This window comes from Staurois parvus, unplaced genomic scaffold (assembly GCF_062004578.1).
Source record: "Staurois parvus isolate SC_StPar_1 unplaced genomic scaffold, SC_StPar_1.0 ptg000162l, whole genome shotgun sequence".
Classification (NCBI taxonomy): Eukaryota; Metazoa; Chordata; class Amphibia; order Anura; family Ranidae; genus Staurois; species Staurois parvus.
This window is the reverse complement of record NW_028317958.1, coordinates 2238596-2266385: the sequence shown is the minus strand read 5'-3', so window position 1 is coordinate 2266385 and position 27790 is coordinate 2238596. Positions and strand designations below refer to the sequence as shown.

Genomic DNA, 27790 nt, shown 5'->3' with positions numbered 1-27790 from the left:
ATCATGGCTTTGCCCCACCCCCTGCTCTCTTCTCATTGGCTTACTGGCTGTGATACTGTCTCAGCCAATGAGGAGAGAGAGACCTGGCTGAGCCGCTGCTTTTGTGCACATTGCTGGATCGAAATGGGACTCGGGTAAGTATTAGGGGGGCTGCTGCATGCAGAAGGTTTTTTACCTTTTGCATAGAATGTAACCACTTTATTATTCAGAGCAAACTCACCCAACCATCCATGTCTCGATGCTTTATTTTGCTGAGAAAACACCCCCTTAGCATTTCTAGCCGTGACCATGTTGAGTAAGGGCAGATTATTTATGTATCATTTACTTCCTGCAATCCATCTGCTCTTAGCTCAGGTATGCAGGCAGGAGGGGGTGCTTAGCTGAGAAAGCCCTCTTCCAGATAAAAGACAAAAATGCCCATAAAGACTCCTGGGATGCATGACATCATTTGCCTAGGCTAGAAACCAGGAAGCAACTGAAGAAATGTAAAAAAAAAAAAATAATGTTAAAACAAGTAAATATAATATACCTTCCTATCCATTTACTAATGCTGGCAGCATAAGGATTAAAAAATGTTAATAATGATTTAGAAAGTTTAGCTCCACTTTAACATGAATGGCTGTGCGGTGCCGTACTTGTGTCCTTGACAACCTCTCAATCTTTTTTTTTTTTCGCATCCTCATCACACTCAGCTATAGGACAACGCACACAAGATATCCTGTACAAATGCTTTTGTATTGGCAGAGTTCTTTGAAGTGTAGTCTTACCTAGCTGAAAAAAAAAAGTTTATCCACTTGGAAAAACTCATCATATTTCAACATTAATTGCTGATCTTCATCCTGGAGAATCTCTCAAAACAAATTAGTTATTCATCCCCACACAAGAAAGAAGAGAAAATTATCAAAGATGGAGATGAATCACTCTTGACACGTTTTCGTGATTTGGCACTCTAGAATTTTAAATATTCTTTTTCTTTTTTTATTTTAATTTTTTTTCTTACAGTCATCGGAAAGATGCTTATAAAACCAGTCCTTGCCCCGTTCTTCCTGACAGACAAATGATTTAGATGCAAAATTATTCACAAAGAAGTCACTCACAATGGTATTGCGGTGCAGTGTACTGGAAAAAATCAAAAGTCAACTGATTTTTATTTCTGCACCGTTTTCGTCAAATCGAGAACAAGGATGTAGAAATATTTGTCAGCACCGATGAGACTTATACAGAATTATTTTTCTAGTTCGTGAAGCGTGATTCTTTTTTTTTTGCTTTTTTTTTTTAGTCTTTAAAGCTAATCTGTATGGAGAAAATATACAGGCTGCCATTGGTGAAAATGCTGATTAGCTAGCTGTTATGCTGATTCAACGCCTGCAATACTTTGAGGGTACCAAAACATTTCTTCTTTTTATAGATTTTCTGAGCCAGGCAACCTTTTCAAAGGGGGGATTCGATCGTGGATGTAGAGTGCTTTGCTCCCAATATTGCCTATACCATTTAGTAAGGCCTCCTTCACATGGCCGTTTAGTTGCCTACATTGGATTCTAGAGGCATGAGTCCGCAGATTCTTGTGGCTAGAAGGGCAGGAGTATATGAATAGTGGTGGCCACTCTGCCTGTAAAAGGCAATGACAGGCTGATAGCAGCCATCACTGTTCGCATGTAGCTGCACACCGAGCTGTTCCCTGCAGTTAAAGTATATGTAAACCTTCACTTTGTAAGACAACCCATTTAGCTTAAGCCTAGGTGCAAAGTATAGCGGCTCTGCGAGCTGCGTTTTGTGCGGGCATGGCAGCCCATTTATTTGAATGGGCTGCCATGCCTTCTAAAACGCAGGGAAAAGATCCCTGCTCCATTTTATAACTTTCAGCCCACACAGAAACCGCAAGTGCAGTGCGATTTCCAGTGCATCTCCTGAACAGCAGTGCTGGTGGTTCTAGCTGCAAGAACAGGTGCTGTCCAGGAGCAGCAACCACCCCCACAAGTGTGAATCTAACCTTAAATAGAAATGCAAAGAAAAACATTTGTGTATACATATAAAAAAATCCTTATAAATACTTTTTTTTCCCCCCTTTTTAATAAGTGATCACATTCCCTCTGTTCTCTGCTGCATAGAGAGAGAAGAGGGAGAAGTAGCAGCACACTGGTCTTCTCAATGAATGGCTGTGTTGGGAGGGGGGGGGGCGTGTCAGCACAAGCCAGATCATTGGAGGAGAGTAGATTGAGTTCCCAACACAGCCCGCAAACTGTCCCCGTTGTGCTCTCATGCCTAGTGTGGTCAGTTTTTAATGGGAAAGCAGAGGGACTGGCAGGAACACCAGGGATGTCACACAGAGAACAGGCATGCAGGTAAGATGTGAAGATATCTGATTAAACGATTACAGAGAGTGGTGGATGGCGATCATGGGGTCACTGCTTCATCAGTAGCCTGTGCAGTCTGAATATTTCAAGGGAAAATCTTTAAAATGCCATTAACATTATTACAGTTGTGTAACTCTCCTTTTATTGAAGCCTCAGTGTATCCGACAACAAAAAAATCTAACGTACTTCTTGGTGATCAGCCAACTAAGACTGGCTGACATCAGCACAATATCTAGGTGTAGTTTACCTGATTTCTATAGTCATTCAGCAGTGGTGATTATTGCATTGGTCTGACATACAGGTAGCCGTGAGGATATGGTAGTCCATTGGAAAGCAGACAAAAATATTGTGTCATAGTAATATAGTTACCAAAAGACAAAAATAACTAAAATTTTAATAAATAAAAACCCATGGTATCATCAGAACCAAAAACTTGCAAACTTGGTAATCCAAAGGAAGACAAAAATACACTTCGGCCAACGAAAAAACTCCTTCTTGATCCCCAAATCCAATTGGATACTCCCTGGTTCAACATTCTACAATTTGTTTTCTTATAAATATTTACAACCAGGTGTATTTTGTGCATTTGAAAACACATCAAACCTTTTTTTGTCTATAGACATGACATGGTAGTCACCCTAGTTGGCAAAAAACAAGTCATGTCTAGGAGCTCGACATAGGCATGTTGGCTGTCTGTTCTCAAGGGAAATCAAGTCTTGTGTTGAGCTGCAAGACCATCCTGATGGTGCAAGACAAATAAGATGTTGCTTGCAGTGACTACATCAGATGGTACCATGTAAAACTAGTAGAAAGAAAGGTAGTCACCAGCACTCCAAGGGACACTTTTTCAAAACTTATTGTGAAAAAAACATTACATCACCTAGGCAGAATGTTTCAGAGACTCACAGGGTCCTCTCCTTAAGGGCAAAAAATGGCAAAATTCTTGGAGTGCTGGTGACTTCCTTTCTTTATACTGGCTTTGCATGGCATCACCTGTTGTAGCCACCACCTTTAATTATTAGTCCAACACTGTCAGGATTGTGCAGCTCAACTCAAGGCTCGTTTTACTTGGTCACAGAGTCACCCTAAGAAAGGGGAACCTACAAGGCCTCCAAAAAGTTGGCCTTGTGATGTATTTTTCACAATATATTGTGAATAACGTATCCTTGGAGTGACTTCCTTAATTTTTACTGTTCTCAGGAGAACATTGATTGAACAAGTCAACTTCACTGACATAAATCTGAATGCTCAGTAAGGATGTGCATTCGTGTTTATGTGGCCACTGAGTTACAGCGACACCAGAGGGTGTTTTCAGTCATGTCTGCACTTTCAACTACCCTCTGGGGTCCTGGGGAACCTCAAGACCACATGCCACCTCATCGCACTCTGCTTATCTTGATTACTTTTAGCTACCCTGAAGGGACCTACCACATTTGTTGCAGGTACCACTGCACCTCACAGTCAGAAAGAGATGGGACACACAACCTGACGTTATGAAACTTTATCTTTCTTGGATTTCTTTTTTAGGGGCATCATCCTACCCTTCATTTTATTTCACACAGAGATGTAATGTCAATGGTTCTAGCAAACCATGCCGTAATACCCTAGCACACAAGATGGCTGCCATGCATCCTACAGCTGATGTTACATTTTCCTCTCCATGCTTGTGTCTTTTCTGAGACAATTAAGAATTGCGAATCTAGATGTCTGGGCTGTAGAGTCCCGTTCCTTGGGTTCTCGACAGACACATGATGAAATATTAATGCCGCAATAACTTTTGGACTATTATAGTTCCTATAATCTGCCAGGCTTCTGAAGCTTTCATTGAAGTGGTATCCTACTCTGCGGAGACATGGCTGTTAAATCAATGAATTCATAAATTATTGGTGTCACCTCTCTGATCTTCATTGGCGTGATGTCTGCATGGTAATCGTTATAAGCACTTGACCCTCTTCCTTTTCTGCTCCTCAAGAAGTTACTGATAAGCTGTGTACTCTACAGTTTCTCATCCATTGGTAGATGCATCCCAGGGGGTACTTACTTTAGGTTCTTCTCCGGCTAGCAGAGGGTGAATGTTACATAAAATGGAAACCAGTAAATATTTGTTTTAATTCATTTAAAATGCTACTGCAAATTATTTATATACAACTATGGAGTACTGGTTAAAAATATCTGCTTATGTCAAGGTTCTTCATCTTTGATAGAGCAGTAAATATTGGCTTTTATAAGAGGGGAACATATTTAAAGGGTCATTTCAGCTTTTCAGAAAAAATAAAAAGGTAAACAAACACCTTACACCCTCCCCACCTCCTAGTCCCCACTGTACTTACCTCTGTGGGTGATACAGTATTAGTGCCCATGCAGCTGGTGCAGCGGTCCAGAGATTTGAGATCTCTGCACTTATTCCCTTCTTTCTGAATCACTTCCAGGATGTATTAGAGTGATGCTCTGTGCTTGAGCTGATCAATTAGAATCAATCTGATCCATCCCAGGAGTGCTGCAGAAAGAAGAGGGAGAAGATCAGGGATTTCAAATCTCTGGACCACTGCTTTGGCATTGACATCTCATCACGCATGGAGGTAAGTACAGTCGGGAGGGTGTCCTGTGTTCATCTTTTTATTGTTTTCTGAAAAATGAAACTGAAGGCAAATGGCTAAATTCACTTTTGAAATGTGTGTGACCTTTTTAACTTGGAAAAACTTTCTAATTTTATCTAGCCAGTTTTGTTATCCAGACAACCTTGCCAAGATCTGATCTGACTTTTCTTTGCTACAGTTAAATAAAACAACCTGGTCAAGGTCTGCCTTAGCCTATGATTGGGTAGTTAGGGAGCAGTAGCACACTGATGATGTCATTTATGTGTTCTATCCTACTGTTAGCATTTCCCTGGACAGTCTAGCAAAGCCTCACTCACACTGCTACCCCCTTCTTTTCCAGATCTGAATTGCACTGTTCAGGAAACTACTATAGGCTAATAGAATGATGATGGTTATAGCTTCAAAGCCCAACACTGGGAGGCTTGAAAATTCTCCCTTGCAGTGGGAGTGCGCCCACACTGCAAGGGTTAATTGCTTGTTTAGGTCTAGGGGACTTGTTAATGAAGAGTTTCTTACCTGATCCTTCACTCCTCTGTGCTGCCCTTAGTGTCTTCTCCCCCCATGCTCAAGTAGTCCAAGGTTCTGACATCATAAAGACTGATGCAGAGTCCAAAGCCCTGCGTTGGAGGTGATGATGTAGAGGGTCAGGCCACCATTGGATCATGGGGTGGGGACACCATCTGCTGGGGAAGCGGAGGGTCAGGTAAGTAAAACTGTTTTTCTTCTCCCCGAGCTATTAACCCTTACAGTGCAGGTGCAGCCCCACTGCATGGGATAATTTTTTATCTGCCCAGAGTTGGGCTTTAAGCAATCCTCGTATGCATTTAGCATAAAGTGTATATACATCCAAAATCAATGTCTTAGTTTTTGGGTGGATACAGGCAGATCCATTCACCTGCTGGCCTTTTATTGTTCTCAGGAGGTTCAAAAAAACATTTTACTGGAAAAATATGGAGGCTCACCATTGTGAACCACAATTTATGACCTGTCTTTCATTTTGACCCTCTGGCTTCAGTACTCTAAATCTGACCACACAGTGATCAAAATTTGTCCAATTCAGCAGGGACTGACCAAATTTCAATCAGTGTGTGGCCACCCCCGCTTGGAAGAAGTCAATTGTTTGATCGACTTCTGTTAAAGGGACATGTTAGAAACGTTTCCATGATCAGCAACTGCAGCCACTAATCAGTGTATTCCTCCATCCACCTTGTTTGTGTGGATGGAGGAATCCGTCAGTAAAGAACTAACCTGGAATGACCAGGTTTAAGTTTGAAGGTTTTAAGGTTCAGGTTCAGTTTAGGGTTCAGCAGGGACTTTCTGAATTTCAATCCATGTATGGCCACTTTGGTTGGACAAAAGTCAACTTCCGTTCAACCGCTTTGTTGGAAAAATGTCCGCTCAATCAGTGCTGCAGGTTATAGACTACAGTGCTGACTGGTGTAATCTAACAGGGAAGTCTCCTTGTAGTCAGAATACAATAACACAGTGGGAGGATTCAAATGTGTGGATGGGGGAATCAGGTCTGTTTATTTTCTTTTTCTTTTCGTTCAACCGGACTCATTTATGGCTAACCTTAGCCTCTCACCAAGAAGAAAAGAGAGAAAACGAAGAGTGCTGACTTTCTGTATAAGTGTTCAAGCTCAGGGATTCAGAATGTATAGAAGCTGGTAGTAGGTCAGCATATTAGCCAGGCAACCAGCATTTTCAGAAGCAGATCAGTGATAATAGCCCTGGTATTTTTCTCTCTTGGAAGATTTACAGATGACAGCTACCTGGGTATCTGATGTTATACTAATGTATATACAACCTGCTGCAATTAGGATTTCCTCCAGGGGTGGTTGTTAATCCTCTGAAATGCACCTTGCCGTGATTTCATACACATGTAATTCATCGTTCCCCAAAGAGCGGCTGACATTTTGTACAAGCCCATACAACCTTGTTCCTGAAGTCAATTACCGGTGCTTGTGCGGTAAACATTGGTATGAATCAAATGACATTTTATGATTCATGGATATTGTGGGGGGCCGCTATACAATGGACTTGTGTGTTCAGCCATTCTCCCACTGTACAGCCAGCTACAATGAAGGCCTCTTTGCTTGTCATAATGAGCTTTGCATGGTCACTTTCTCTTTATCTTTTCCCTTTTTTTTTTTCTTAAATCCCCTAAATTACATATCAGGTTCAATTCACTAAGATTTAATAGTTATTATGTGCCGTAACGATGCAACAAGAGCTGAAAATAACGATTGTTATGGCAAATAACACATGCATTATAAGTTAGTGAATTGAGCCTATTGCGGTATTATATCCAAAAACAAACATTTCATATAATGCAGCGTACCAATTCTTAGGTGGAATGGCTGCATTCCTTTTATATTTTTGGCTTTCTTTCCTTTATTTTTGTCTGTTGATCCTGCCAGCAAGTCTGCTGTTTTTTATCAAAACAAGCTGTCTTGCAAATGTAGCAGCTATAGGATTGATACAAACCATCTACTACTGACAGGTGCTTACAATGGTCAGCTTTTATTTAAGTATATTTTCAAACTAAAAGGAAAAAAATCTTTGCTGAAACTGCTTATAAAGTTGGAGTTTGGCTTCAGTTTGTTAATATATTTAAATGCTAGTACATCTAACACTCCTCTGCCCCCCCGGAACACAAAGGATTCCTGTGTTCCTTCATCCAGAGTGGGGGAACTCCAACACAGGAGGTATGTTACTGGCCAGATCACCAGGTAAAAACATGGGTAAAAAAGTCTAAAAAAAGAAATCTAATGCAGTCACCACATCTAATGATTAGTAAGCTGCAATATATAAAATTTGTTGGATTTGCGTTTAATACTGCTTTAGCCCTATCGCTGCCAGAGAAGTTTTTGGATTTTTTTTTAACACGTTTAAAAAAAATTTCAGGCCTGATGATTACACAAACACCGCCAAACAATATACAGTATCTATCTCACAGAAGTGAGTACACCCCTCACATTTCTGTAAACATTTTATTCTATCTTTTCATGTGACAACACTGAAGAAATAACACTTTGCTACAATGTAAAGTAGTGAGTGTACAGCTTGTATAAGGCTAGGTTCACATACAGTCAGGTCCATAAATATTGGGACATCGACACAATTCTAACATTTTTGGCTCTATACACCACCACAATGGATTTGAAATGAAATGAGCAAGATGTGCTTTAACTGCAGACTGTCAGCTTTAATTTGAGGGTATTTACATCCAAATCAGGTGAACGGTGTAGGAATTACAACTGTTTGCATATGTGCCTCCCACTTGTTAAGGGACCAAAAGTAATGGGCCATTTGGCTTCTCAGCTGTTCCATGGCCAGGTGTGTGTTATTCCCTCATTATCCCAATTACAATGAGCAGATAAAAGGTCCAGAGTTCATTTCAAGTGTGCTATTTGCATTTGGAATCTGTTGTTGTCAACTCTCAAGATGAGATCCAAAGAGCTGTCACTATCAGTGAAGCAAGCCATCATTAGGCTGAAAAAACAAAACAAACCCATCAGAGAGATAGCAAAAACATTAGGCGTGGCCAAAACAACTGCTTGGAACATTCTTAAAAAGAAAGAACGCACCGGTGAGCTCAGCAACACCAAAAGACCTGGATGACCACAGAAAACAACTGTGGTGGATGACCGAAGAATTCTTTCCCTGGTGAAGAAAACACCCTTCACAACAGTTGGCCAGATCAAGAACCCTCTCCAGGATGTAGGTGTATGTGTGTCAAAGTCAACAATCAAGAGAAGACTTCACCGGAGTGAATACAGAGGGTTCACCACAAGATGTAAACCATTGGTGAGCCTCAAAAACAGGAAGGCCAGATTAGAGTTGGCCAAACGACATCTAAAAAAGCCTTCACAGTTCTTGAACAACATCCTATGGACAGATGAGACGAAGATCAACTTGTACCAGAGTGATGGGAAGAGAAGAGTATGGAGAAGGAAAGGAACTGCTCATGATCCTAAGCATACCACCTCATCAGTGAAGCATGGTGGTGGTAGTGTCATGGCGTGGGCATGTATGGCTGCCAATGGAACTGGTTCTCTTGTATTTATTGATGATGTGACTGCTGACAAAAGCAGCAGGATGAATTCTGATGTGTTTCGGGCAATATTATCTGCTCATATTCAGCCAAATGCTTCAGAACTTATTGGACGCCGCTTCACAGTGCAGATGGACAATGACCCAAAGCATACTGCAAAAGCAAACAAAGAGTTTTTTAAGGGAAAGAAGTGGAATGTTATGCAATGGCCAAGTCAATCACTTGACCTGAATCCGATTGAGCATGCATTTCACTTGCTGAAGTTAAAACTGAAGGAAAAATGCCCCAAGAACCAGCAGAAACTGAAGACAGTTGCAGTAGAGGCCTGGCAGAGCATCACCAGGGATGAAACCCAGCGTCTTTTGACGTCTATGCCTTCCAGACTTCAGGCTGTAATTGACTGCAAAGGATTTGCAACCAAGTATTAAAAAGTGAAAGTTTGATTTATGATGATTATTCTGTCCCATTACTTTTGGTCCCTTAACAAGTGGGAGGCACATATGCAAACTGTTGTAATTCCTACACCGTTCACCTGATTTGGATGTAAATACCCTCAAATTAAAGCTGACAGTCTGCAGTTAAAGCACATCTTGTTTCATTTCAAATCCATTGTGGTGGTGTATAGAGCGAAAAATGTTAGAATTGTGTCGATGTCCCAATATTTATGGACCTGACTGTATGTGCGGGTGGTGACGCTGCGGATCCGCACAAAAATCCATGCTTCCACACCACCCACACAGAAGAATGCGGACCTGTGGGCGGGTGCCATTAATTCTAATGGCACGCCACCCGCACTGGGAACCGAGGTTCCCGTGCAGGCTGCGGTTTCCAAAGCAGTGTAGGGACTTCTTTCCTGCGTGGCCGGCGCATGGGAGTCCATTCAAATGAATGGGCTCTCGTGCCCGCGCAAAACGCAGCCAACACGGCCAAATATATGTGAACCTAGGGTAACAGTGTAAATTTGCTGTCCCTTTAAAATAACTCAACGCACAGCCATTAATGTCTAAACCGCTGGCAACAAAAGTGAGTAGACCTATAAGTAAAAATGTCCAAATTGGGCCCAATTAGCTGGTGTCATGTGATTTGTTCGTGTTAAAAGGTCTCAGGTGTGAATGGGGAGCAGGTGTGTTACATTTGGTGTTATCGCTCTCATCTCTCATACTGGTCACTGGAAGTTCAACATGGCACCTCTTGGCAAAGAACTCTCTGCGGGTCTGAAAAAAAGAATTGTTGCTCTACATAAAGATGGCCTAGGCTATAAGAAGATTGCCAAGACCCTGAAATTGAGATGCAGCACGGTGGCCAAGACCATACAGCGGTTTAACAGGAAAGATTCCATTCAGAACAGGCCTCGCCATGGTCAACCAAATAAGTTGAGTGCACGTGCTCAGCGTAATATCCAGAGGTTGTCTTTGGGAAATAGATGTATGAGTGCTGCCAGCATTGCTGCAGAGGTTGAAGGGGGGGGGTTCAGCCTGTCAGTGCTCAGACCATACACCGCACACTGCATCAAATTGGTCTGCATGGCTGTCATCCCAGAAGGCAGCCTCTTCTAAAGGTGATGCACAAGAAAGCCCGCAAACAGTTTGCTGAAGACAAGCAGACTAAGGACATGGATTACTGGAACCATGCCCTGTGGTCTGATGAGACCAAGATAAACTGATTTGGTTCAGATAGTGTCAAGCGTGTGTGGCCGCAATCAAGTGAGGAGTACAAAGACAAGTGTGTATATAGTCAAGCATGGTGGTTGGAGTGTCATGGTCTGGGGCTGCATGAGTGCTGCCAGTACTGGGGAGCTACAGTTCATTGAGGGAACCATGAATGCCAACATGTACTGTGACATACTGAAGGAGAGCATGGTCCCCTCCCTTCAGAGACTGGGCTGCAGGGCAGTATTCCAACATAACGACCAAAACACACCTCCAAGATGACCACTGCCTTGCTAAAGAAGCTGAGGGTAAAGGTGATGGACTGGCCAAACATGTCTCCAGACCTAAACCCTATTGAGCATCTGTGGGGCATCCTCAAACAGAAGGTGGAAGGAGACGGCAAGGTCTCTAACATCCACCAGCTCCGTGATGTCGTCATGGAGGAGTGGAAGAGGACTCCAGTGGCAACCTGTGACGCTCTGGTGAACTCCATGCCTAAGAGGGTTAAGGCAGTGCTGGAAAATAATGGTGGCCACACAAAATATTGACACTTAGGGGTGTACTCACTTTTGTTGCCAGCGGTTTAGAAATTAGTGGCTGTGTGTTGAGTTATTTTGAGGGGACAGCAAATTTACACTGTTATACAAGCTGTACACTCACTAGTGTAATTTCTTGTGTTGTCACATGAAAAGATAGAATAAAATATTTACAAAAATGTGAGGGGTGTACTCACTTCTGTGAGATACTGTATATTTTGTGAAAGCAGACACCCTAGAGAATAAAGTAGTGGTAGTTCCAAATTTTTTATGTCACATAATATTACCGCAAAGGTCTAGGAAATGCAACATTTTAGTAATAAACACACTGAAGTGAATTTTAGGACAAACAAATGCAATAAATTACCTACATTTTTGGTAAAATATAAAGGATGAGGTTGCACCGATTAAATAGATAGCCAACATGCCAAACCTTAAATTTGTGTGCACCCTTGAAATGGCGACAAACGCCAGTATTTTCTATAGGCAACACTTCAAAAGCCCCCATAGGTCATCAGTTTATTGTTACAGAGGAGGTCCGGTGCTAGTATTATTTCTCTCACTCCAGTGTGTGCGGTGATATGTAACAATGTGTATCGCAATCATCATTTTCACGTGCAGGCACCCCAAATTTTTTTTACATTTGTATGTGGGGGGCTCAAAATTTTTTTTTGGCGGGGGTGTTATGTGCTTGGGTGCAATAAAAAAAATGTTTTTACTTAACTTTTTTTTATCACATAGGGGAGGGACACAAAGGTGACAGGTTCTCTTTATTGAGACATGCAGGGTCTTAAAGACCCTGCGTGTCTCCTCTGGTCTCCAATACATGTATCCGTGGCTATTCTAGGCGGGAAAAGTGACAAACGTGACCTGGAAATATTGTCTTTGGCACCCACCATGGCACTCCCTGGGCCCGCAGATGGCCAATTAGGGGCCTGGGCAGTGGTGTATTTAGGTGTTGTGCTGCCCTAGGCAACACAAAATTTGCTCCCCCCCCCGGAGAGAGCCTGACATTGACCAACACACCTGCCCCCCACCCAAGAGAGCTTTCCACTACCATCTCCCCCATACACCAGCCACTCCCCTCCCAGCGTGAAAGACACCTTTCACAGCTCTGGACATCCCTGGGAACGAGAGTCAAGCAGCCTGCAACCTCTCTCAGAACCCACCTGGTCCCCAAGCCACATGTGGCCCTTCTTCCAGGGGGGCGGTGCTGCCCCCCTGAAAAATGCCACCCTAGGCAAATGCCTTGTTTGCCTTGTGGTAAATACACCCCTGGACCCGGGTACATGGCCAGAGCACGTGGGGCTTGGCAATGGTACCAGGGGCTGTGGAAACGATCGGAAGGCAACTCAGCCACCTGCCTGCTTCTTCCTGACAGGCAGGAGACTGCCTGTCAGTATTATACACCATCCCAGTGGCTGCAGCCACCGGATTGTGTATAAAACCATCTGCTGTCAGGTCCGTACGACCTATGGACCTGGCGGAAAAAGGGTTAAAGGCATATTTTCCTAAAGCATGGAATCTGACTTAGAGCAAATATTCTCTGCAGTTGAATCTTCCAGGTGCATGTGTTTGATACTATACTAGATTATGTTTGAAAGTCGCAGACCCCGTAAAATAAACACACACATATGCAAAGCAATAGGTTTACTGTATAGTATATGTTTTGGCATCATTAAAAAAAAAAATCAGGTCATCTGTGCAAGTCTTTCACATTTACCGAAACAACCAAACAATGCCAGACATACCAATAAATGCCCGATGATCCTGCCAGAAATCCAGTGAACTTCCTGTAGTGAGCTGACACCTCTGTTGCACTAAAATCCCAAGCAGCCCTGCCTGAGTTCTCCCCTGCTGGAATAGAGAACACCTTCTCTTTATACTATGGAGCTGAGGAGCCGAGGGAGGAGTTCCGTAATCCAGCGAGGGAGGATTTCAGGTATGGCTGACACCACTGCTCAGGATTGCAGTGCAGCAGAGGTAGAGTTGTCAGCCCTGCCTGATTCTCCCTAGCTGGTGTAGATAGCACCTACTCTTTGTTATTGGGTTGAGGGAGATCTGTAGTCTAGCAAGGGAAAAACTTGGGCTGGGCTGACAACACTGCTAATGATCGCAGTGCAGTGGAGGTAGAGTTGTCAGTCATTTGGGAGCACACTGCATTTTTGGCAGGATCAACATGTATTTTTCTGTATTTGCACATTTCCGCATGATTTATATTTTTAAAAAGTTGCATTTATTATAGAGATGTCCATATTTCTTGGCTTTCCAGTGGTGCCATAGTTAGTGCTTCTGTTTCCACCCATCTGCTGGGTATCTATCCGTGTGTACAAGGTGGTTTTTAGGGCATTTCAGGAACGGAAAGAACACCCAAAGCCAGTGGCGGTGAGCCCCATATGAAATATCCAGCAGGTGGTGGGGGCTCCTCATTGCTGCGACAGTGATAATGAAGCGCAGTTATCTCTTCACCAGAGTTCACAAGAGACAGGAAAACATTAAGTAAATTTACTACTTAACCAACCAAAAAAACTAAATATCAATTCTAATCTAAATCAGCCAATCAGAACTCTGCTCTGTAGGTTTGAATTGTAATGAAGCAGCCCAGCTTCCTCAATGATAGGTAGTGTGGGCATTTTTGCTTGCTGCTGGCGCCACCCACTGGAGCTCGGTGGTCGATCCTGTAAACCTTTCTGCTAGAGTTCATGGTGAGCATTGCTTTGTAATACGTTGCTAATGCTTCTGCTAGGAACACTTACAAGATGTATCAGCAGCTTTGTTAATGTGACAATATGATGTGTACATTATACAGCAGATTCAAAAAACCACACCAAACAGGTGAATACACATCTGAAGAAAATATGTTGATCTTTTATATAAATTCACCAGAAAAATGAAATACATTGCTATTGTATAAATGCTAGTTTCCTGACAGTCATGCTTATCTTCTGCCTTCAAAGTTTTTTGAATCTATGAATGTTGGGTTAGGGTATGCAAAGGATGTTTTTATATATGGTCCTAATTAAACCCAAAAGCAAACATTTATTATATTGCAGGTTACCAATCCATAGATATGATGGCTGCTTTAGTTTTCTTTTTAGGCTTTCTTTATTTTATTCTTTATTTTCACCTGGTGATCTGGCCAGTAAGTCTGCTGTTTTTCAAAAGAACAAGCTCTCCTGTAAATATATCAGTTTACAGGGATGAGACAAACCATTTACAAATGAGGGGTGTTTACATTGATCAGCTTTTATCTATTTATGTGAAACCTTTATCCCCAAAGGAAACAAAACTGTTGCTGGGACTGCTTATAACACGTGAGCTGGAGTTTGGCTTCAATTCGCTACTGTATTTAAATCTGCTAGTCCACCTAACACCCCACTCCCCTCCAGAATGACAATGCTGCTGTCCAAAGGTGCCCTCCTGTGCTTCTTCTTCCAAAATGGGGGCACTCTAATACGGGAGGTGTGTTACTGGCCAGATCACCAGGTGAAAGCGGAGGAGAAAAAAGCCTAGAAAAAGAAAACTAATGCAGCCACTACAGCTACTGATCAGTAAGCTGCAATATATTACATTATTGGTTTTGGGTTTAATACGGCTTTAAGCTGGGTATACATTAATTTCAAATGGAAATGTGTACAAAAATTCTTAGCATATTTAAATGTCAAAGTACTGTAGTTCAAAAATGTGTTTGCTTTTAACATTCAATTTTGGAATGAACGGACTTTACCAAACAAAAACCACATACTTTGCTGGAAATTCGTACATTCTAGAAAAATTATCCATCCTGCTCACCATTTCCCATTTCTCTTCACTGCCGTTAAAACGACCGTTGATTTGACCCCACTAATGATTCGAAAAAACAGGCAAATGTTTTTACAACGAAAAATGTCAAACAAAATTCTGTTAGCTTTAAGCTGGATACACATGGATCGGTTTTTTGTTTTGTTTTTTTGCTGACTGCAAAAACCAAATGTATTATCTCATCCACACAAGCGAGGTGGATGGAAGAATTCTTCCCTGCTGTGTTATTGTATTCTGACAGCGGGGACCCCTTTGCTGTCAGAATACACTGATCAGCACTGCAGCTGATTGGCTGCAGGCGTTGAGCAAACTAACATTTTCAGCAGTCCTGTTCGAGAGAAGTTGATCATTGGATTGACTTCTTTTGAGTGGGAACAGCCATGGATGGATTGAAATTTGGCCGGTTCCTGCTGATTCCTCTAAACCCACCATAGTGCCCCCAGTAAGATGAGCATTTTGGCACTGCACTCCCCAGATTCTAAAATAGCAGAAGACCTATAGAAAGATGGATATGTTGCATTTTTTGAAATACCCAATGAGCATGTCATCATGTCTCCTAGATTGTAAGCTCCAAGGATCAGGCCCTCCTATACTTTGTATTGAACTGTATTGTTGCTGTATTGTCTCCCGTTATATTGTAAAGAGCTCAGCAAACTGTTGGCGCTATATAAATCCTGTATAATAATAATATAACTCAACTCACCATTTTGTAGGTAAATGCACGCATGTTGTGGTTCATCTTTATGCAGATTTAAGGTATCCTGTCAACAGGTTTGGACACAATATGGTTGATTTACTAAAACTGGGGAGTGCAAAATCTGGTGCAGCTGTGCATGGTAGCCAATCGGCTTCTAACTTCAGCTTGTTGAATTAAGCTTCGACAATAAATCCTGGAAGCTGATTGGTTTCTCTGCCCAGCTGCACCAGATTTAGCACCGTGCAGTTTTGGTAAATCGACCCCAATGAGCCAACCCAATCGACGTTCTACTGAAAATTGATACATCAATATGCACATTCTTATTCCTTGATCAATAATATAATATAGATGGATAAAAATTTTGCCAGGCCCTGCAGATTCCTCTAAACCCACCATAGTGTCCCCCAATGAGATGAGAATTTTGGCACTGCACCCACCACATTCTAAAATAAAACCTGGAAGCTGATTGGTTTCTATACACAGCTGCACCAGATTTTGCACCGCACAGTTTTGGTAAATAAACCCCAATGAGCCGAGCCAACCGCCAATCAACGTTCTACTGAAAATTGATACATCAATATGCACCTTCTTATTCCTTGAGCAATAATATAATGGAGGAAAGGGAGTCGGCAAACCGCGGTGACTCCAGCCTGGAGGAAACTGTGTTAATTGGTCAGAAATATCCCGTCTGGCCCCCTGACTCAACTGGGAGTGTCAGCTGCTGCCAATCATTTCTTGGTGAAACCAGCTTTGAATATGACGGGGAGTTGGCTAAGAAAAACCGATTTCTCATTGGCTCGTGTTTTTTTGCACGTTTATTAAATAAGCCCTGTTGTGCTTTGGAATCCTATAAAAATCGAGGCCATTTGTTTTATTTTTTGCTCCTGTAATTACCTAAAATCCAGTCCTCCTATCACATCGCTGAAGTCGTGCCGTGATGTTCCACTAGTCCAGTTCACGGAGTGTCTGCTCATCTATGTCAGCTTTGTTTAAATGGAGCTGCCTGCCACATGTTTATTAACCTTGATGGAATAACACCCATCAGTACCCTCCCTACACATCCCCCCACCCCTGCAAAAAAAAAAAAAAAAATCCTTGTCTTCTCACTTGCTGTAAAGAAAGCCTTTAACATCAGCTCGTATCTGTTATTCAGCTTCTATTGGTCCAATGCAATTGACAAGCAGCTCGCGTCAAAAGGAAATATCTAGGTTTAATTGTTAGCCAAGTCCCTCTTAATCCAGGGGAGCATTTGAGATTCTGTCCAAGTGTTCGCTTTTCCCAGGCCGCCGAGGTCTGTTCTCCCCCAGCCTCCAGGCTTCTGCAGCATCGCTAATGCAGATAGATTTGTGTTCCCTCTCTCTTTCTCGTTCCCCCCTTTTTTTTTTTTTTTTCCTCCTCTCTCTCTCTCCTCCTCTTGTTTTCTCTCTCTCTCCCTCTCGTACTCAGCTTTGATTCGTTCTAAACAGACTGATAACTCCGATGCTGAGGAGAATCCTGCTATTGCCGTGCAGATGGCTACATTAGAATGATATACCTTGGGATTTATCTTAGATGAACATAACATTTGTATGCTAATGTTGATCTCTCCCTTGTTGCCGTTTTGCAGGACTGCCAGTCCCAAAGAAGAGCCCAAAGTCGGTGAGTCCTTATTTTTTTTTTCATATTATGTTTTTTTTTTTTTTTTTTTCTGTGCTTTTAACACTGTGATGTAAAGAAATTCTTTTTTTTTTTTTTTTCTTTTTTTTTTTTTTTTAATCCTTGTAAAGCCATTCTGCTGTTTGTTTGCTAGCAGAGAGATGAGGTTAGCACTGTTTTATGCATCAGCAAAGGGTGTAGATTGGAAATGTGCTCATCCTAGTACTGCATGATTAAAGAGTACGATGCAGGCAGCATTGCAGCCACCGCTTCGTCTTACACCTAGTAATAACGGTGGGCGACTTTTTTTTTTTTTTTTTGGCAGATTAATTGGGGAGGATGGGTATAGAGGAGTGCAACACATATCTTGGGTGTAAATAAATGTGGCTCCACCTTCTCCATTGTATTATACAAACCCTAAACACCTGCTACTTTATCCTAGTGTTTTGGGACCCTGTTTATTTTTCTCGTTCTTTTTTTTTTTTTTTTTCCACAGCCGCTAGATTCCTTCAGTAAATAAAATCAAGTAGTGGACATTCTTTGTCACTCACAACCTACGCTGCAGGCACCTGCAGATTTGGGACCCCCATCTACACATCCTTTTTTTTTTTTTTTTTTTCTTTTTTCTCTGAGATGCTGTACTCGTCAGTTTCTTTAAGAGCCCACAAAAGTGGTTTCCTGCAAAAATAGCTTGCGCATTATTTCAGAAGGACGTATAAATAATTCACTAGCTGAAACTAATTGATGGTCTATATTCCCTGTGATTTTTTTTTTCTTTGCTTGAAATAACCAGAAATATTTTTGTCTTTACATTTTTTTTTTTAATTTTTTTTTAGATAATGGTTACACTGAAAAATAGTTACACAAAACATGCTATATAAACGTTAGGGAGCAGTTTTATATATTTATTTTTTGCATAATCAACTTTTTCATGAATATGAGCTGCAGGAGAGGCAGCTGGTAAATATTGCTCTGAATTTAAATTAGCTGGCAAGGCACACATGTACCCTTTAATCAAATGTAAACTGGAATGGAAAAAGCATGCTGATTTTTTTTTTTTTTTGTACTTATTTTTTTTTTATGGCTGAATGTTGGCAGTAACAGATATAGCAGTCCATTTTTGACACTCTTGTTAGTTTTATTTAGTATCCATGAATTTTTATAATTTAACAAGCCAGGCTGAGGATCTTGCATGAAGAGGCAGTAAATAATTACAATGTGAATTTCATTGAATCACTACAATAAATGATATGATTTTGATGGCTCAAGGCATTTCTGAAGTCACGTGACCCTTAGGCCTCTACCATTGTCACTTTACATTAATGCACACTGAGAGAGTACTCGTTTGTGCTCACAGCCCAAGCACCAAAATGTCAAACTATATACTTAGATTTCTGCACTGTCGTCAAAAATAATTTGGCCGTTGGTGACAAGTGCTCAGGAATTGCTCTTGCAGTAAAACTAACCTCGTTCTGTGATAGTGCAATCACGTTTTTTGTTTTTGCATTTCTATTCAAGTTTTAACTTTTTTTTTGCAGGAAAAACATTTCTCACTTCAATTCTAAAAGTCAGTCACCAAAAAAGAAAAAAAAAAAAAATAGATGGGGGGGTGGGGGTTTAATTTGCGATTTGCCAAGCAAGATAAATCCTGGTATTATTTTTAAGCTTCTTTACAACCAGTGTATGCAAGTGCTTAGTGCAAAGGGTAATTAATGATTCTAGTCTGGAATCTTTTTCTGAATCTTTTTCTCCCCAGTAAAGAAACCTTTAACAGAAAAAAATACAAGTGGAAAAAAAAGTAGATTTCTTCTTTTACAAAAAAAAAAATTTGAATTGTGAAATCATAGATGTCCTTTAGCTCTGGTTGTGTTTAACTGTTAGAATTAGTTGTTTTATTTGAACAGAGCTATCATTTCCGCAGGGTTTGCATTAAAAAAATCAAGAGCACTTGTCTACGTAAGGGTGTACAGCACACATCCCAGAGGTGCATATCAAACTATGACATATTCATTGACTGCACTGACAGTCTTGTATTAACCATAGCAACTGCATGCGTGCACAGTGTAGGAGGAACAGAGTTGCAACAACTTATTACTGTATGCTCGACAGGCCCTGATTGGCTGGGGCCTAGGCCACCAAGGAAGCAGCAGAGAATAGAAAAAAACCCTGCGCTTAAATGGACGGGCCCTACCCTAAGCTGCTAACACCTCCCTTCAACCACAAAGTAAATAAACTACAAAAAGTAGTTAGCGCTACACCAAGGAAGCAGCAGACTGCCCTTGTTCTCATGTCCATATAACATTTTCTTATGTAAGTATTCAGAAAGAGATTTAATAAATTGAGATTGGCAGATCTGTGGCCCTTGAAGCATACAGTAAAACTGCTCTCGGGGTCATAATTGAAGTCATAGTTCTTGTAGGTTTTAGCAAGCATGCTGGTGCTTATGGTTTGTCTAGAGGGGAAGGCCTACAGACAGTTCAAAGCTATCCTATGTTTGTTATGTATGGAATTAAAATTCCTAAACTCCCTTATTATGTTCCTTAGTTACTGTAGACTTAAAAAAAATTCCAGGTCAAACAAAGATTTCATGTGACATTATTTTGCTTCTGTGTGGTGTAGACAATAAGACTTCCCTTAAATTAAAGGGAAACTGCAACCTTTAAGAGTTTTGTAAATTTTAATTCCTGCTTAGTGGTGCTGTAGAGTGCTGCTGTTAGACTACAAATCCATGGGTTAGGCCTACCTTGACCAAAAATCAACAGCTCAAGTGGTTGTAAATATCAGACATTAAATATGCATATCCCTCCATAGTGTGTGATTGTCTCAATCCAGAGTACTAAGTGTCATTTCTGTCCACTGCCTTGCTCCTCTGCTATAAGCATGAATCACTTCTGGTTTTACCGACACCAAGAGAAAAATGGGGGGGCACAATCTGTGATTGACAGCCTCAACCCTGTTCTTGTGTGCTGTGTGAAGGGGGGGTCCCTTCCCTTCAGTCAGCTCTCAGAGCTCTCTTCACTGATTAACTTCAGCTCCCCTCCAGCTGTTTCAACATATCCTGTGTAAATTCTCCACTTTGAATGGATATAGGGGAAAGACAGGTATAGATAAAGAGGATTGTCGGAGGATTTGTTTCATCTCTGTGTATCACCTGAGGCCAGTCACTTCACTTGGTATATGTAAGGGTTTACAACCACTTTGGGCGGCACAGTGGCTTAGTGGTTAGCACTTCTGCCTTGCAGTAATTGGGTTATGGGTTCAGTTCTCAACCATGGCACCTCCGGAATGGAGTTTGCATGTTCTCCCTGTGTTCGTGTGGGTTTCCTCCGGGTACTCCGGTTTCCTCCCACACTCCAAAGACATGCTGGTAGGTTAAATGGCTCTTGTCTAAAATTGTCCTAGTTTCATCCCTGGCCACGCGCGATTTCCTGCGTGGTAGGGGTTGGGGAAAGACCTGGCAACCTACCCTGTAAAATAATTGCTAAGAGAATTCATGAAAAAAGTTGCTTACGAGTGACGATCCATGCAATCGCCAAGGGTCGGATACGACTGAAGGGGTAGATAGAGATAGATAGACAACCACTTTAAAGTGAGTTGCAATACTGGTGGTCCCACCAGCAGCACATACCCTGTCATTGCTCTTCCAGTAGGAAGGAAAAAAAAACCTAGTAGTTTAAGCTATGGGGAAGCTGTGACTTACTCCTTTCTTCCCGATCTGAAAATGCTGGGGCTTAATGATTGGCTGCCCAGGCTCCCAGTGCTGTCTCTTTGGAATGGGAGAAAGTTCTCAGACCTATGGAAGCTCCAATTTGGGACTTGGGTGCTTTTACCGGGCCAACATTCTTTGCTCTTGATAGTTGCATAGAGCAGAGGGGGATCGAAGGGAAGCTTATTATTGTTGTCCTGCTTCTCTGTGTTCTTGAAAAAAAGTTTGCCGTTGGTAAGGCTCTTAGAAGGTAAAGCCTCAACAGAGGGAATGCATAACTGAAGAGGAAAGATTGAGGCCTAGCAGAGTTTTAACGAAGTGCAAAAAGTACCGTAGGTAGAATAGATTGGTGGAATTGCAATTGGTTATGGGTCTTACCTCAATGCCCAGTGGGTTCAGATGAGAGGTGGAGCTGACGAGAAGACTTGCAGGAAAGAGCAGGGTGGCCATTGACGAGCATGTAATCTTAGGAACAAGTTTTCCCATCTGGCCTCTAATATGGCAAGACAGCTTCCACAGTAGCTTGGTGAGGTGGGGGGTCTCTGAAGTTAAGGAACTTATATAAATCTTCAGAAACAATTTGTAGATGGTATTATTTGACAGAAGGTCTGTGACCCTTTGCCTGTATGGAAAGTTGCCTCTAGATAGGATCATAATTGAAATCAAGTCTGATTCTACGGTTTAGAAAACTTTGATGCATGCAGGTACTTCTACTTTGCCTGTTATTAAAGGCCTGTGAATCGCTTAAAGCTATCTTATTTGTAGATGGAATTAAAATCCTTAAACTGCCTTATTGAGACCCTTTGCATCTGGAGACTTTTAAAGCAGTCCAGGTAAAAGACAAAATTCAGTAACATAGGCAAAGTGAACAGCGGCTACTTTTTGTTTTTAGTTCTGTTTTGAAACTGGTGTTTTTTTCTACAGTAGCAGACACTGGAGCCTTCCTGTAACAGTACTTTGTCTCTGTTTGTTGTGGGTATAATGTTAAATCCAACCTGGTGTTTCCACCTTATATATAGTTTGGTGAGTTAGAGGTCACAAGGAAAGGCAATAATTAATTTTAGAAGGTGGAGAACAACTTGAGTATGAAGGCTCCTCTGGTGGGAGGGAAAGTTGGCTAATTACTTGACAGACCCCCAACTTCACACAGTTTGATACAACAGTGTCTCCTCCCCTAGTTAACTAAAGCCTGGTACACAGGGGCCGAATATCAGCCAGTTCAACAGAAACAGCCCGTGTGTACAGCAGCCTGTCCAAATGGCCCAAGGAGGTAACAAGCAGGAAACAATGTTCGGTCCCCAAGGCAGGAAATTAGCCTGGCTCATATATGAATCTATGAGTTTAATGCATAACGCTGCAGGATGACTTAGGAAGAGGTTTTTGGAATTAAGACCAAGGAATAGGATAACAGAGGCACAATGTGGTATTTAAATTTCATTTTTTCTTTGAGTTAGGCTTTAAATAAAATTCTGCCCCACTGATTTTTATTGGATTACTAATTATTCAATTGGATTCCGCATCTCGCCATTTAAAACAAAATTCCAAAATTCACTGGGTTGGATAATATGCATGTTTACTGGCCATTTATGTCCTGACTGGAGCTCTTCTTTAGATCTAAAAAAGGGCTACTTTGCCACCCTACAGTTCATAGGACCTCTGTATACCTAGAATGCACCTACTTTTGTAAAGGAATTTGTTTTTATATTAAACATCACACACCACCCCCCTTGAAATCATGTCTTCTTTTTCTTTTCCCATTGGACTTATATTAAAGCTTGTGTGATGAGCATTTGTGGTGTTGCCTGGCAACCGGTAAGGTCATTATTTGTGGATATAACCAGAGCCTCCTCTCTCTGTGTCTCCTTATAGAACAATGCCTTCAGAAGAAGAAAGCATCTATATTTTTTATTAAATAGGCTAATAGGGAGCTGAATTGTGGTAGACAACTTCTTACGCAGCTTATGTTATAAGAAGAATTTCCATTTTGTTGAGACAGAATTGTTTACTCCCTCCTGAAGGTGGGATTTATCAAAAATGGCCTTTTTCCTAGTGGGTTTAGACTGGTTAACGGCAGAGCCTAGTTTGTATTTTTATTTCAAATGTAGAGAGAAAAGAACTTATCTGAGGTTATTGCATTTTTCTAGGCTAAACTACAAATGTAAAATAATACAAAAGGGATAACAGGCGCACGGTGTGGCAGTCCATGTATGTTTGATGAGTTCCAAATAGGCAGGGGTGAAGGTAGTCCAGTAGGCACTAAGGGCAATCTGCGTAGAGCTTCCCTAAACTACAAATGTAAGATGCTATCCCAAAGTCAACCATTTGTTTATCAGGTTTCATGAAGTCACCTTAAGGTAGGTAGATTATTTTCTAAAGCAGCAGCCAGCTGTTTTGTAGAACTGGCCTCAAGGCACTGTAGTCCAATCCCAAGGAATGACCTACTGTGTAGACTTTCTAGCATTCCTACTATAAAATAAATGTGAGGTTAGGATTTGTTGGGTCGTCACTTTATAGATTTATAGTGCCTCAACTCATCTTTACCCCCTCCCATCTGCCAAATTTCTGGCAATTACCCAGTACTGGCAAGTTATACTCTCCATCACCTATTGACAATGTTGAGGTCTACTGATCAACTGCAGAGGCCTTCAAGCACTACATTGTGTGGAGGTACACAGGGTATTTAATTAGCTTTCTCATACCTGGAAGTACTTGAGTACAACCTGAACAGATGGGGTTTGCACATATGGTGGTTTTAGGTGTTGACCAAGCATGGGTTTGCTTTTAATGGTAGGCCAGAAGCCTGTCTAGATACTGTAGTTAGAAAAAAGACATCCCTGTTGTGAACAGCCAGCATATGGCACTCAGGGTTTACCTGTACATACTTTGCACTTGCACGTTTAGACTGCATTGCTTTTGGGGTTGCTTGCTGAGGGTCAGTTTACAGATGATCTGTTTTTTAATGCAGTTAGGTTACATGCACCTGAACAGAACTTGCAGACCATGTGCATGGTTCAGTTTTAATGTCAAAATAGCTTCTTGACATAACCCCATTCCAGTTTTCTACTCTATATTGATTTAAAATGACCTTGTGCCCATAGAATACATATGTGCATCCTATCGCCTCCATCTATCCTCCTCATAATACAGTTCAGAGAATGGACATGGACAGTTCATTAATAAAGTATTTTTGCTGCTCACCTACCACTATCACATTGCAAAAAAATGGTAAAAGTAATATTTGGCTGTATTTAGTGTAATCAGTTGAGTATCTCCTTTTGAAACAATATTATGTTTAGAAAGGCTGTTAAAAGTTAAAGGACCTATCCCTCCCTCGTTGCCATCCTGATAAAGTTTTTAATAGTGTTCCCATCCTTCAGATGCAGACAAGAAGATACAGTTGTTTTGAATGGGTATTCTATGATAGATTTGATTAGAAAGGCAAGGGGGTTTGTGAAATAGTGATGTTTTCTTAGAACTGTAGGTACCATACATTTTCAGTTTTGCAGTTGTTCCTTAAAGACGACCTGAACTATTGAATCTGTGCCCAAAAAAGCAAGTGGAGAACAAAAAACTAGTCACCAATATTGTATGTAGGTTTCCTGCAGCAGATCCTTTCCAGGGTTGCCAACCTGATGAAATAAAATTTACTGACACAACACAGAAAATTTACTGGCAGAACCTTTTTTTTCTGACAGGACACAAACAATTTACAGACAAAACCAATCTTTTGTTGCCAGTTCAAAAAGTTAGCCAAAATTACCATTTTCTGTGCAAACATCAATATTTAAGCTACAAACATGTAGCTATTGCAAATAGCTATGTACTTATGAAATAACAAAGGGCAAAATACATATTTCTTCTTTTTACATGAAGGTCAGGTTAATATAACCAAGTTCCCCTTTGCATCATAATCTGCAGTGTTCCTCTTTACAGTGCAAGCGGGACTCTGAGAACCTTGATGTAAAGGAGAACTCTGAGGACTCTGATGTGAGGGTAAATGCTGTGAACTCTGATGTAAAGGGCAACTCTGATGTAAGGTGGTCTCTGGTCACCCTTGCCCCCCTTTACATCAGGGTCCACAGCATCCCCTTTATTGCAGGGTTCCCACTTACATCAGGGTCTGCAGCATTGCCCTTTACATTAGCGTTCCCCTGTACATCAGGGTCCGCAGAGTTCCCCTTTGCACTGTAAAGGAGAATCCTTTTTATGGGCAACTGCCGCCTGTAATGGAAATTTATGGACAGTGTAAAAATCGGCTGTTTTTTACAAACTGCCCGTAAATTTATGGATGATTGGCAACCCTAATCCTTTCCCCATTGCTGACTTACCATTTCTTGTGTCTCAGTGTATAGATGTAGTCCTCTTAACAGAAACAAGGCTTTGCTTCCTAATGTCAGAGCCACCCCTCTGATGACTGATGGGAGAATAATAAAGAAGGCAGTAGGAAAGGTGGGAGCAGCATAGATCCACAGAATGGAGAACCTCGGATTGTGGGTCCCTAGGTACAGTTTCCTTTCAGCAAGTAGAAAAGTGAACAACAACACTGTAGTGACATCAAATTCCATTCCAAATCTCATGGGACTAGCAGTCAATACCGTGATGCCTTAGATGACTCACTACAGATATGCAGCTATGAGGCTTCAAATCAAGAGTACCTAGGCACAGGAAGCAAACTGATATTTTTTAGGAAGAATTCAAGACAAAAGGTAGACTTTTTATGCTACTGCTTAGGCGCAATCAGAATTATTAGATACTTCCTATTAAATAGCAAACTTTTTGAGTTCAGTACCACTTTAAATGAAAGCCGCAGCTAGGTGCGTAACAGCCAGTGTGTGAATGCCACCCCTTAAATTTTTTTGTACAATTACTAGTGTAGACATTGTATAATACATCACCCTCTAATGGAGTGACAACGTGTGTGGGGTCAGGAAGTTAAAAAAGTTGTTATGCAACATAAGTACACCTTGTCATGACAACGCTCAATAATTTATGGAAATCTATTCCCAACTGCAAGGCCTTGGGCTCCCTGCCCTCCTCCTCTACTTATCCTCTCTGCATTGCTAATTCTTTAGCACTCACAGTTCTCCCAAGTTCCCTGCTGCTGTGGCTCTATAGAAAACTTATTGAGACTCAAACAGCCCTTGATGAGTCACGCTTTGGGAAAGAAGAGACATTTCAAACAGTTGTGTGTTTTCCAACACCTTCGCTTTGTTGGCATACCAGACAGCTTTAGGACCAAAGGGGCTGCAGACAAAGATCATATAGTGATTCCCGTTGCCTTTCTTAAAGCTTCTTTTTATTTCAAACAAACTGTTTTTGGTATAGTATAAAAAATTTCAGGTTTCTAAAGAAACACTTTGGCGTTCCTAGGACATCGCAGCTCATAAATTGAAAAAATCTAATAAAAATGTTTCCTGCAGCACCAGGGGTCTGATAAATGATCTTACCCACTCCCCAATTAAGTTCTATTATTTGCTAGTCTGTCTGGGCTCCATCTACTGGTGAAGCAGGAGGAATTGCCCTTTCTACCTGATTTTGTATTTTTTTTTTGTAAATGGAGTCATTGGTAAAGGGAAGTTTTATTTGTTAGTAGTTTTGGATAAAACGAGGAATTTATCCAAGGTTTTTATTTCTCTCTGTTCCCCTGCTAGGTGTAGGCACTGTCTCATTGTCCTGGTGATCATTGTCATCAGGACTGGACGTGAGGGGAAAATCCAACATTTTGAGTTGCCATTTAAATGGGAATAGATGGGAAATCTTCGAGCGGGGACACTGGTGGTTCTGGTAACCACTGTCTATGAGGGGGGATTTCCTTACTGTGTAGTGGTTTCCTCTAACTTCTCCTTGTATCTGCAGGAAATGTGAAGGGAAATCTCATTGAGATACAGATTGGAAAAAAAACTTTATGGGTTTTTTTTTCACCATTCCCTACTCTATAAAAAAAATGTACAAAACAAATTTAGGCTTTAGGTAAACTTTAATGAAGTTTAATAGTGGGCTGTCTGTTGCCTCTTCTCCCCTTTCCCCACAAGAGCGATTAATAGTCCCATCAAAGATACATTTAAAAGATATATCAGTGGAATCATTTTGTCTTTTTCATTAAAACCCCATATAATTTTGTATTCTCTATCTATCTATCTATCTATCTATCTATCTATCTATCTATCTATCTATCTATCGTTGTGCTCAAAAGAAATTTTACACTTCTTAATAAGTGATTAAACAGTACTGACTGGCATATTCAAGGCTTTGGACATCTTTTTATATCCTTTTCCATGATTTTAAAGTTCCATTACATTGTTATGCAGGTCTCTTGACAGTTCTTTTCTAATTCCCATGGCTCAGTATCTAGCCTGCTCAATGCATCCATGTAAGAGCTAACAGATTCATGAACTATTTATACATTGCTCAAAAAAATTAATGGAACACTTTTTAATCAGAATATAGCATCAAGTCAATTAAACTCCTGGGATATTGATCTGGTCAGTTAAGTAGCAGAGGGGGTTGTTAATCAGTTTCAGCTGCTTTGGTGTTAATGAAATGAACAACAGGTGCACTAGATGGGCAGCAATTAGACAACCCCCAAAACAGGATTAGTTTTATAGGTGGAGGCCACTGCCATTTTTTTCCCTACTCAACTTTCTGACTGTTTTTCACTAGTTTTGCATTTGGCTAGGGTCATTGTCACTTCTGGTAGCACGAGGCAATACCTGGACCCTACAGAGGTTGCACAGACAGTCCAACTCCTCCAGGATGGC

At 41.2% G+C, this 27790-nt stretch overlaps 1 protein-coding gene across 10 annotated transcripts in view; it reads left to right on the top strand.

Annotated features, from left to right (window-relative positions):
• Positions 1-27790, top strand: part of MAGI1 (membrane associated guanylate kinase, WW and PDZ domain containing 1) — a 768502-nt gene that overhangs the window by 671055 nt on the left and 69657 nt on the right. For all 10 annotated transcript variants that reach the window (XM_089676009.1, XM_089676005.1, XM_089676006.1 and 7 more), the window contains one exon: positions 17298-17329. In XM_089676009.1, the coding sequence (XP_089532135.1) occupies positions 17298-17329 (32 nt within the window). The remainder of the gene's footprint in view (positions 1-17297; positions 17330-27790) is intronic.